This window comes from Pseudochaenichthys georgianus, chromosome 11 (assembly GCF_902827115.2).
Source record: "Pseudochaenichthys georgianus chromosome 11, fPseGeo1.2, whole genome shotgun sequence".
Taxonomy (NCBI): domain Eukaryota; kingdom Metazoa; phylum Chordata; class Actinopteri; order Perciformes; family Channichthyidae; genus Pseudochaenichthys; species Pseudochaenichthys georgianus.
Genome location: NC_047513.1, coordinates 5058029 through 5070137, shown reverse-complemented (window position 1 = coordinate 5070137; position 12109 = coordinate 5058029). Strand labels below are relative to the sequence as shown.

Sequence of the window (12109 nt, the reverse complement as noted above, 5' to 3'; positions counted from 1 at the left end):
ATGTTCTAATAATGTAAACATATTTTAGTAAATTGTTACCACAGAACATTTGCATACTTTTTTTAACATAAAGCATGTTATCCTTCTCTAAAATAATAACATTCTGGCAACATAAACAAATCTAACTTGCAGCTGAAAACATTGTAAGAATAGTAGGGCATAATGTAACAATGTTAGCAAAAACATTTTAAGAATGTTTTTAGAGAACGTTATCCTACCTTTCAGAAGAACGTTCTGGGAACCAAACAAAAACTTCCCGCTGAAAACGTTTTAAGAATAGGAGGGCATAATGTTGTAACAATGTTATCACCAAACATTTTAAGAATGTTTTTAGGGAATGTTATCTTACCTTTCAGAAGAACGTTCTGGGAACCAAACAAAAACTTCCCGCTGAAAACCTTCCTGGAACAATGACTGTAACATTCTCAGAATGTTTTTAGAACCAAACATTTCTAGCTGGGTTATCACTTTACTTCCACTACTGTTTACTGTCACAGATAATATGAGGAATAATAGCATCGATAAATGTGTACTCTAAATGGGACCATAATTTAAAAAGACTAAGAACTAATGTTTGAGACTATAAAGTCAGGTTGAAGTTAACTTTCCTAGGATAATTCAAACGAGAAATACATTTTTACATTTTCTCATAGACAGCGGAGTGGCTCCCTGCTGGATATTTGGAAGAACGCAGGTTTTGGGACAAATATTTTGTCTTTGATTGGACTTGAGTCGACCCATTGCCGTTCAATGGAAGACTTACGGCCCGTCTACACTACAGGCATCAAAAAATCTTGAAGCTGGGCGTGTCTGAGGCTTGGCGATTTCTCGCGCCCAAGGCGACCAACAACCAATCAGGAATCTCCCACCCGCCCCCGGCATACAAAGCAATAGCAATGTTAAAACGAAGTAAACTGGATATAAAATCCCCAAACAGGCAAAAACCTACCAGTTTCACCCACTGTCTCTGCCACCTCCCTCCATGCCTGGTTCCTCCGGTTTGTATCCCGGTAGATGAACAGAGACTGATCCGGGTGATTCACTACCGCTCCATTTTTTTGAATATGAGGAAATGACCTGCGTAGTCTCTCCCAGCATACACGCGGTTTGATTGGCTAGCGCTTGTACTGTCAGATGTGCATACGCGGGATTTGATTGGCTGATGCCAAGCATCAAGCCTCAAAAGTTGAACATTGTTCAACTTTTGATGCCGATAGATGCTCGTGATGCTTGCAAAGCCATGCCATGCTCCCCACAATGCAGTTCGGCGAAGTTTAAAAATCTTCTACGTCACCCCATTCAAATGAATGGGCGAAGCGTTGAAAGCATTTTTCGATGCCTGTAGTGTAGACGGGCCGTTACGGAATCCTATGATCAGCAACCAAACAGATCTGCCCTTTATCAAATGTTAAGCTTGGTTTATGTTGTCGTTTTGCCACCTGCCATTATTTTGAAATAGTATGGTAATTGACAAAGGTTTTCAAAGAATCTTTGTTATTTGACAATCTGTTTTTTAATGTCACCTTTAAGTATCAGCTTATCTCACTTGATACCAATGTTGGGGAGTTAAAAGAATACCAGGTGCTATCCACAATTTGTTCTGGTAAACCAAAAAAATAGTATATCCAGTTTCAACACAGTGAAAACATAACTTAATAATCCTAAACAAACATGCAAGCGACCTACTGCACCAAATAGATTGATTTGCTTGAGAAAACTAATAAACTACTTTTACCTGATTGAATAACTTCTGCCAAAAACTACCTTTTTTTAAAGAAACTGTGTTTTTAGCTGTTTCAATTTTATAAATACAAATGGACTAAGTGGCACAGAAAGTGTAAGAAATTGTTGCTTTTGATCTTTTCATGGACTTGTTGATATCACGAAAAATATATAGTACCACCATCCTTATCCTTAAGGTAAAACAAGTAAGTCAAACAAAACGTAATCACTTGTTTCTTGGCCATTGGCTTGACTCTTACCCAAGCTGTTGTGTGATATCATGCTAGTGATATCAAGCATCCATGTCGGAGGATAACATGTGAACAGATGTGAAACCAGAAGAAGCGATTGTGACATCAGACTGACCTGTTTTGAGGCACTGCACGTCGAAGTCGGAGCAGCAGCTGATGTAGGTTTTACACAGATTGTCACATCTGCATCCTGGAGGTTTGGCTTCGTCCAGCTCAAAGCACCTCCCCTTGCAGGAGCCCGCTGAGCTGACCCACTCTGAGACGACTGGAGAGAAGAAAGGGGCATGGTTACACACAACTGCTGCAAACAAACTATATTCGTCTGCGTAACATAAATCTGTTTTACTCAAGATTGTACATAAACCTTACTTGAAAAAAATACGTTTGCATCTTACATTCATGTATGTACAGTACACAGAGTATTCATGCAGGTTAAAGGCCGTTAAATTTAAACAGCTCATAAAGCAGATAACTACCAGCTGTTTTGCGAAGCACTCTGCAGGCAGCCTTTGGGTCCAGTTCACTTCAATGCACAATGGACCAACAGAGAGCTCAATACTATTGTTTTTGTTCTCTCAAAATGTCAGTAGTGGCTGATTAACATCAGATCGTTTTTATTTCACACTTGTGTTTGCTTAGTTGTAGTGTCCTGGATTATGTATTGTTTTTCATCAATTTAGCTATGGTATTCTGTAGCATACTTTATATACCAAGATTAAAATAAAATGCTCGGTCCCTGTTTGCAAGTATCACATGCTGCTGGAGCAGCATAATGAATAATATGTCCGCAATGGAATATTTGGAATATACAGTATTTCAAAGTGTACTTATACTGCATGTTAGGTACACTAACTTTTCAAGACTACAACACGTAAACAACCATGACCATGTTGGGGATCTCCAGCATGTATGACCAGTTGTATTTCACTACATAGACATTTGTTTGAAATGTATCATAACAGCACATTGGGGGCTGTTCTCACCTTTAGTGTGGGTGGGTGGGTTGTCTCCCTCTGAAGGTCTACTGGCTTGAAAAACATAAGCTCTGCTGACATCAGTACTCCACAGACAGAACACAACCACTACCTGCAGAAAAAAACACAGACCACACATTAGAAAAACGAACAATAATTGATGATTTATTCACTCCAATGAGCACAAATGTTAGCATCTGAATACAATACATTTAGAAGGGCGCTATGCTTTTAGGGTCTTCCCTTTCCTGTAGTGTGTAATATAGCTTTTTGTGCATGTAAATGGTCTGTAAAGGCTAAAATCCCTGTGTTCCCTCAGGGGGGAGTTTCTCTCACACACGAGTGAGTGAAATGCCTCTATTAGACTTCTTTGTTTACTTCTGTAACATAATGACATAACTATGCAACACTCACGCTTCTATTCACTAGCGCTCCAATACATGTTACGTGACAGACTGAGGGTCGTGACATCTCTTAGCAATTGATTAATCACAACAGAGCCAGCCAGCCAGCTAATCAGAGCAAACTGGGCTCTGGTTTCAGACAGAGGGTGAAAAGAGGTGCTGCAGCACAGGCAGAGAAGAAAGAGCTTTTTGAACCATGGAGACACAGTAAACATAAATGTGAACCTACAGTCACATACGGTGGTTATCACAGGTAATGAAAATTGCATCCCCACCCACTCAAACATGCACACATAAATTGAGTCCCAAATAATTTCTTCTAATTAGCTTTCTGTCAGAAAGGAACATTGGGCTCACAAATAACCCTTTTCCACCAAAATATGTTTCAGTGTCGTTCCATGCCGGGTCTAGTTTGATTAGCAATTGGTTCAACTTGTTAACCATTGATGCAACAGCGTGAATATCCCTCACAACAACACCAACAGCATAAAAGTTTGAAGCTGCTCATGTTGCCAATGAACTTACGAAGCGAGACTGAATTGCAAGCAACATTTCTCCAACGTTATACGTTTCTCCAGAGTGAATGCCATGCTATGCCACAATAGTTCAGCAAAATGTGCAGACTGCCGAAGTTGTACGTCGCTCAGGAAAACAAGTTCGCAATCAGGTACTGGCTCCAGACCGACCCTTGAAACGCAGCAGTGGAAAAGCTTCCAAAGAAAAAATATAAGAACATTTTGGTTGACAACTAAATAACAAGTAGGGGGCGAAAGTAAATTATTACTTAATTGTTGTGGGTTTCATAAGAACATATTATAAATAATGTTTGAAGGTTTTCTCACAAATAAATATAAAATAGATATTATAGAGGAAATGATGACTTGTTTATTAGCTCGAAGCAACTTTGTATACATAACTCATGCCAAGATGGTATTTTTATAAAAGCAAAAGTTGAAACCTAAAAAATGTCTTTTGTAATCATTTAAATTGGGTGTATACATGAAAATATCCTGTATAGATGATATTTATAAAGAAAAAATTATTAAAAAATGGTGAAAGTACATTTCAAACTGAGTATGCAAAGGTTGAAATTAATTATCTTGGATGAGGGGCCTGTTTTAGGAAGTGTTGTCGTTCTGTGCTGATAAATCCTGTTAAGCCCTGAGCCTGTTTTTCAGGTCTCAGGCTCGAAAATGACATTCCCAGAACAAAAGACCATATCTTCCCTTCTAAAAGGGTTACATTCATAATCTTTTTTCTCAAAGCAAGGTTACACCTGTGAGTTGGATGGAGAAGAGTCAGAATCAATATAGATGTTTGAATTTTAAAGTAAATTCAGATTGAACACCGTAAAGAAATTTAAATGATTGTGTCCGTCCAAAAAGAAGAAATTACTTATAGTGAAAACCACCCTTGAATGATGGGATGGTAGACTAACAGCTTTAGGAATCCAAACTACAACATATAATAAGTACCCTGTATCAAGATTGATGCAAAACAAGTGACATTTGACCTTTTTAGAGAGATTTAAAAAAAAAAAAAAAAACTTCTGGGGTCATGTGGGTGGATTTTCCATATCTCTGGCCCCCCTTGGTCGATTTTGATGATTGACATCTCTTTCTAACCGTGAGAGCCAATGGAATCGAGGGGAACTCCCACATACACACACACATTACCAAATAAGGAGTGAGAGTGACGCATAACCAAAACCGGAAGCTGCGATAACACTAGTGGCTACCATTAGCAGTTAACATTTAGGCTACTCTCCGATTTTTACATAAACATTTAATTATGGATTATAAATATTTTTTTCAAAGTGACAGACACATTATCAACCTATGGATTAACTGATTCAGCCGCGTTTTTTTTCTCGTTTTAATGCCATTGAACACGTCTTTTGATCAGATTGACAGCTACGGTGAGACGATCTCCCGTAAAAGCTCCGTAAAGGTACGTGTTGTGATGTCTGTGTTTGCTTCCCCTGTCGCGAGTTCGGATCGCTCAGTGATGATACAATAAAGCTAAATAATCTGTGGAACCTCAGCTTTAATCGGATATCTTGTATGTGCAGCTACGATAAGTAATAAGGGTATCTTTATCTTGAGTTCTGTGCCCAAGTGCGTTAGCATTTTTCGCTCAGGGGTCATTTAGATGCTTCTTATGAGACTTTTGTTTTGTTTTGGTAAAAATGGTTTGTATCATCAGTTAGCTGAGATTCTTCCCGTTAATCTGGTATAACACATTAATAGGTTCTTATATATTAAGATGCCCTGAGACAGTGTCATGAAAAAAGAAAGACCCGCCGAAGGGGTCTTTGGGGCTTAACAGGGAAAATATCCTGGATAGATGATATTTATAAAGAAAAAAATTATTAAAAAAAAATGGTAAAAGTACATTTCAAACTGAGTATGCAAAAGTTGAAATTCATTATTAATTAATTATTATGTTGTCGTCCTGTCCTGATAAATCCTGTTAAGCCCCGAGCCTGTTTTTCAGGTCTCAGGCTCGAAAATGACATTCCCAGAACAAATGACCATATCTTCCCTTCTAAAAGGGTTAAATTAATAATCTTTTCTCAAAGCAAGGTTACACCTGTGAGTTGGATGTAGAAGAGTCAGAATCAATATAGATGTTTTTATTTTAAAGTCAATTCAGATTGAACACAGTCAAAAAATGTAAATTATTGTGTCCGTCCAAAAAAAAGAAATTACTTATAGTGAAAACCACCCTTGAATGATGGGATGGTAGACTAAACGCTTTAGGAATCCAAACTACAACATATATTAAGTACCCTGTATCAAGATTGATGCAAAACAAGTGAAATTCCACCTTTTTAGACAGATTAAAAAAAACACTTCTGGGATCATTTGGGTGGATTTTCCATATCTCTGGCCCCCCTTGGTCGATTTTGATAATTGACATCTCTTTCTAATCGTCAGAGCCAATGGAATCGAGGGGTACTACCACATGCACACACACATTACCAAATAAGGAGTGAGAGTGACGCATAGCCCAAACCGGAAGCTGCGATAACTCTGGTGGCTACCATTAGCAGCTAACTTTTACTCTCCGATTTTTACATAAAAATGGAATTTTGGATTATAAATAATTTTTTCAAAGTGACAGACACATTATCAACCTATGGATTAACCGATTCAGCCGCGTTTTTTGTCTTTGGGGCTTAACAGGGAAAATATCCTGTATAGATGATATTTATAAAGAAAACAATTATTAAAAAATTGTAAAAGTACATTTCAAACTGAGTATGCAAAGGTTGAAATTAATTATCTTGGATGAGGGGCCTGTTTTTGGAAGTGTCGTCGTCCTGTGCTGATAATGTCTTTGTAGTACATTTTTTTTGGGAGTTCAAACCCAGAGTTGGTTCAATTTGCAACAATAATAATGGAAAGTAGGACATATTCACATGTAGGTAACCTGTGGGTGTGATGATAAAATGTTTATTTGAAAGATTGTTTCATTATGAATCTCTTATTCATCAAAGCTCTAACATTGAGTATGACACACTTAGGTTATTTTCCCTGGGAGGCACTTTCTTTAGAAGATAAAGAAGATGCAGTTTGAGAGAAAGCAAGAGCCCACAGAAATATGTTTTTGGTTACAGCACAGATTTAAACTGAAATGATACAGATGTTTGCTGGTTGTTCACTTAAGAAACTATGAAGGAGCCTGGAGTTCATTGAACCTCATGGTCTGCAGCAAGCCTCTTCTGCCTCATGACGATTCATTGGATGTGTTAAAGCAATAGCCGTTTAGCTGTACGGATTAGTGAAAGCCACAGCTGAACTGCTGTCATAAAGGAGAGTGTTTTAAAGATGTTGAGCAAATTAGGATGCTTTAACACAGAGAGTGGCCCACGTATTTACATAACCATTTCACCAGAAGACTATGCTCCAATTCAAACACTGAGTAAGTGCATTGAACACATCTAGGTGTAGTCATGGACTCTGACCTGAATTTCAACAGTCACCTTAAAACAATTACTAAGTCAGCCTACTATCACCTTGAGAATATATAGAGGATTAAAAGACTAATGTCACAGCAGGATTTGGAAAAACTTGTCCATGCTTTTATCTTCAGTAGACTCGACTACTGCAATGGTGTCTTCACAGGTCTCACTAAAACATCTATTAGAAAGCTGCAGCTGATTCAGAACGCCGCTGCTCGAGTCCTCACTGACACTAAGAAAGTGGATCACATCACTCCTGTTCTGAAGTCTTTACACTGGCTTCCTGTGTGTCAAAGAATAGATTTCAAAATATTGCTCCTGGTCTATAAAGCACTGAATGGTTTAGGCCCAAAATACATTTCTGACCTCCTGCTAAATTATGAACCATCCAGATCTCTCAGGTCTTCAGGGACTGGTCAGCTTTCTGTCCCCAGAGTCAGAACTAAACATGGAGAAGCAGCGTTCAGTTATTATGCTCCAAATATCTGGAACAAACTCCCAGAAACCTGCAGGTCCGTTGCAATTCTTAGAACTTGTATTATTATTCATGTCCCTGTGTTATTCATGTTTTATTATCTTTTTTAATGACAGTTTTTAAATGCAATTTTATAATGTGTTTCCGCTGCAGTATTTCTTAATGCTCTTAATTGTGTTCATTATTGTAAAGCATTTTGAATTGCCTTTAGTTGAAAGGTGCTATATAAATAAAATTGCCTTGCCTTGCTTTTTAATAACGTTTTCCAATATTAAACAATGATAGCAACATGTACTTTTACATACGCTTTTTCCTAATGGCCTAACCCTAATTAACGTGGTTCGATTGTATTGGAGCAGGGGTGCACAATACGTCGATCGCAAAGTGTGGGTAGATCGCATGGCATTGAAAAAAATATATATATTATATATATACGTATATATATTTTTTTTAATGTTAGCCTATCATCCATCCTTACTATGACATTTGCCACTTGATTGACATACAGGTAAGCCAGTCTGAGTTGTATTGTGCCATACGAGTTCATGCAGTTATGAGGGGGCCTCCCCTCCTCATCTGACACACAAATGTGGCGCACTATTATGCGCTTATGCGGCGCAATTAGTGTAAGCGCGCCACAGTTTATCCACCGTTTAGTCGACCCCCCCCCCCATGCCCCCCCCCCCCCCCCCCCCCCATGGCGGCCCTGTAGGTAGATCATTTGGGCTTAGACATTTTAAAAGTAGCTCCCAAGTTGAAAAAGTGTGGGAACCCCTGTATTGGAGAAATAAGACGTTTCTGGAATAAGGAACAAGAACCACTGATTTCAGCAGCCAGTGCATCCATATCCAAAAGCATTGATTCCCATCTTAGGGGTGTAGTTTTTTCTACACAAAACCATGTCACACATTTTCTCTGAAAATATCCAACCTTTGTTGCAAAATACTTCACCTTTAAGTCCTCTAAATAATTAAAATTGGATCATATTGTCTCATAAATTATATGGCTTAAGACTATTTGGCCCTCCAAAGTCCTCATGTTACTACTGAGATTGGCTCATGCTAAGCTCCGCTCAAGCAGAACCATCTACAGCAAAGTGCATGTTCTTTCATTGAACAAATGTTGTCCCTTACGTATACGTCCTTTGCCTAGTTGTATCATTTGTTGATGTGTGTAACTCTTGTGCTTCTTTTGTATGTACTTTTATCAAGTTCTTGTGAAAGGTTCTTGCTCTCAAAGTCTTCCTGTAATAATAATGATAATACTAAACCTGTGACAAGGGGCCTTACAAAGACCAAAAATGCTTTGTTTTAAAGGGACACAAGCTGATGTGGTATTGTGTATTCAACTTGGGACACAGAATCTAAAGTGAGCACAAAGAGAGGTCTGAAACAGTGCTTCAGTTTCACCCTGGCCTCAGTATAACTGCGATCCTATCATCCCATTGTAAAGTTAAGAATACAACAAAAGCGGCAATAATCTTAGTTTGTACAAAAGAGTGTTGATTGGCACTAAAATATGACCTAAGATTGTTATTATTAATAGAGATGTGTGATTATTAACTTATTTAACATAGTAACCTAGTGAATTGACTGACTTTCCCTGGTCTAAATTAAAGAAGATGATGGTAATGATGATGACATTCATATCAGTGCAGTAACATTAATCTACAGCTCTGCCACCCCCAGGTAAATAAGGGTCAAGGGCCTAAGTGCAATGTAAAGGTACTTATACTTTCCTTGAGTATTTTTCACTTCATGAGTTTGTTAGAACACTTAAACAATTTTTTAATATGTTTGCTGATATATATAATTTAGATTTGTTTGCATTCGGTTAACTTTATTATTTGTACAACATTTTGCTGATTATAAATACTTAGTTTTACTTAAGTAACATATCCAATGCAGGACTTTTAACACAGTACTTGAACAGTGTGGTATTTGTTCTTTACTTAAGTGAAGTATCTGGATAGGTCTTCCATCACTGCTACAAAATGAGCAGTTCCTGTCAAAACATCATAACGATCATCCTCATCATCATCATCCCACATCTTCAGCAGCTCCATAACTCACATTGCTGCTCAGTTTTGTACTCTCCAGTCTCTTCAGGTAAAGCCTGAATCCAAAGCTTGCATTGATGTGAGGCAAAGTTCAGCTCAGTCACTCACAGGTCGATACATCAGTTCTGCATGGAGCATGAGCTTTCTGTATCTTTGTTCAGGGGGGGGGGGGCACTTCAGCAGTCTAAATGAAAGCTAACACACAGCGACATGAAATAAAACGACAGAACCGCCACAGTCTTACCGTACCAAATTTTCCAATAGCATGTTCCAAACAGTAATTTCACTTTTGGCATCCCCTGAAAGAAAAAAAGCTCCGAAATAGTGTCCAACGAGCAACGACCGGTAGAAGCTCCTCTGCACGCCTCTGCAGATCGATGGAGCAGAGCGCAGGGGTCCAACTCTCTCTCTCTCTCTCTCTCTCTCTCTCTCTCTCTCTCTCTCTCTCTCTCTCTCTCTCTCTCTCACACACACACACACACACACACACACACACACACACACACACACACACACACACACACACACACACACACACACACACTGTTTGCCTTCGCTTTGCCTCTCTCGGTCCTGGGCCAATAAGCATGAAGTAATGGTGACAGCTGCGCTCTGGTACAAGAGTGCGTCGGGTCGGGGTGACGCTCCGGAGTCCAACACAGTCAGCAGCAGAGACCGATCCCCCAGGGAGAGGGAGGGTCTCCACGGAGGAGAGGGGCTGCATGGTCCAGTCGGGCTCAAAGGAATATGGAAGAAACGTGTCACCAATTCGAGGACAAAGAACTATATGCTTACTGAAGAGATGTTCTGCGTTTCCTTCTTCACAGAAACACACAGTGATACATTGCATAAAGAAAACCCCATTTTACACGAAGTGTTGTACACGAGCTACGTTTCCGTTTAATTGTCATATTTTAGCAAACTTTGAAAACAAATGTAATAGGGTAAGTTTGGTGATCAGTTAGTTTGTAGCAATTTGTTTTAAGTTAACTGTATAAGCAGAGGGGGAGAAGTACTCAGATCTTGCACTTAAGTAAACGTAAGTACCAGAGTGTAGGAATACTCTGTTACAAGTACAATTCCTGCAATCAAAATGTTGCTCAGTATTGGCTTCTAAACGTACTTAAAATACCAAAGATGCAGATTGGTCCATTTCAGAACAATATGTTTTATAATTATTGATCATTAAAGTGTTCTCAAAGCTGGTAAAGGTGCAGCTAGTTTTTTTTAGATTTCACATCATTCGATCTGTAAAGTAACTAAAGGGATTACATTAATTCATGTCGAGAAAAAGTACACCATTGACCTTTACATTACCTAATTGTATAAGAGATGAAGATAAGAGTAGCAGAAATTGTACTAAAGTATAGTACTTGAGCAAATCTACTTTGACTTTACTCCACTGTTTGAAGGCTACTCTGTAAGAATCAGTGGCGCCAGCAGGGGGGGGGCCGGGGGGGGCCATGGCCACCCTGATATATTTGCTGGAAAAGAGGCTCGGGGCTCAGTAAAGGCTGGCTTGGCTTCAGGTATAATTCGTCTGTAAACACACTTTGGCGGCTATCCTAGTTAGCGTTAGTTTAGCTTGCTAAACTAACGTTAGCTGATGTCGGTATGCTGGGCTGGTGTAATGCGTAGGCTACTATTAATCTCTGCTGTGTGTAATGTCAATTTGCAGAACATGAAGAGAAAGTCAACAGACATCTCTTCTTATTGTAAGAAGAAGATGAGTAAAGGAGAGACAGAGCTGGCAGGGGAGCAGCAGCATAGCGCTAGTGAGGAGATGGCCTTACATGCTAGAAAGTACACGTGGAACTCTGTTTTGTAAAAATGAAACTAAAACCTAAATACAGTTTTATTAATGTGATTGTGACCTTTGTAATCATTGAAGTCTTCTCCACGCTTTAGGTCTTCTGCAGATCCTTCAAAATGAAACGAGAATCTATGCAGTTTTTCCTCTTCTGTGTTCTGAGGTTATGAGCCGACCATTAGTCAAGTTTGTTTTCATAATGTTCTGTATGCTAATTTGAAAAAAGGTTAACCAGTTTGTTGATAAAGTATATACATTCCAAAACAAATGGAATACAAGCTATATGTATTACTCTCACCACAGTGGCCTAATCTAAAAAAAAAATAGAAATATGTCTCGTCACCTATTTTCTGTCTAATACTAAAAGGTGGTGTTTTGTATCATTTATAATGTTTTGAATTTGCTATAAAGGTCAATAATAGATGGTGTTTTTGTGTTCAATCACAG

The 12109-nt window shown here is 38.7% G+C and overlaps 1 protein-coding gene across 1 annotated transcript in view; it reads right to left on the bottom strand.

Moving 5' to 3' along the window:
• LOC117455542 (autotaxin-like) overlaps window positions 1–10406 on the bottom strand; it is an 86186-nt gene extending 75780 nt beyond the window's left edge. The window contains exons 1-3 of the mRNA XM_034095083.2: window positions 10102–10406; window positions 2957–3059; window positions 2089–2238 (exon numbers count right to left, since the gene is read on the bottom strand). Of these exons, the coding sequence (XP_033950974.1) occupies window positions 2089–2238; window positions 2957–3059; window positions 10102–10119 (271 nt within the window). The 5' untranslated portion in view covers window positions 10120–10406. The remainder of the gene's footprint in view (window positions 1–2088; window positions 2239–2956; window positions 3060–10101) is intronic.
• Window positions 10407–12109: the final 1703 nt, after the last annotated feature.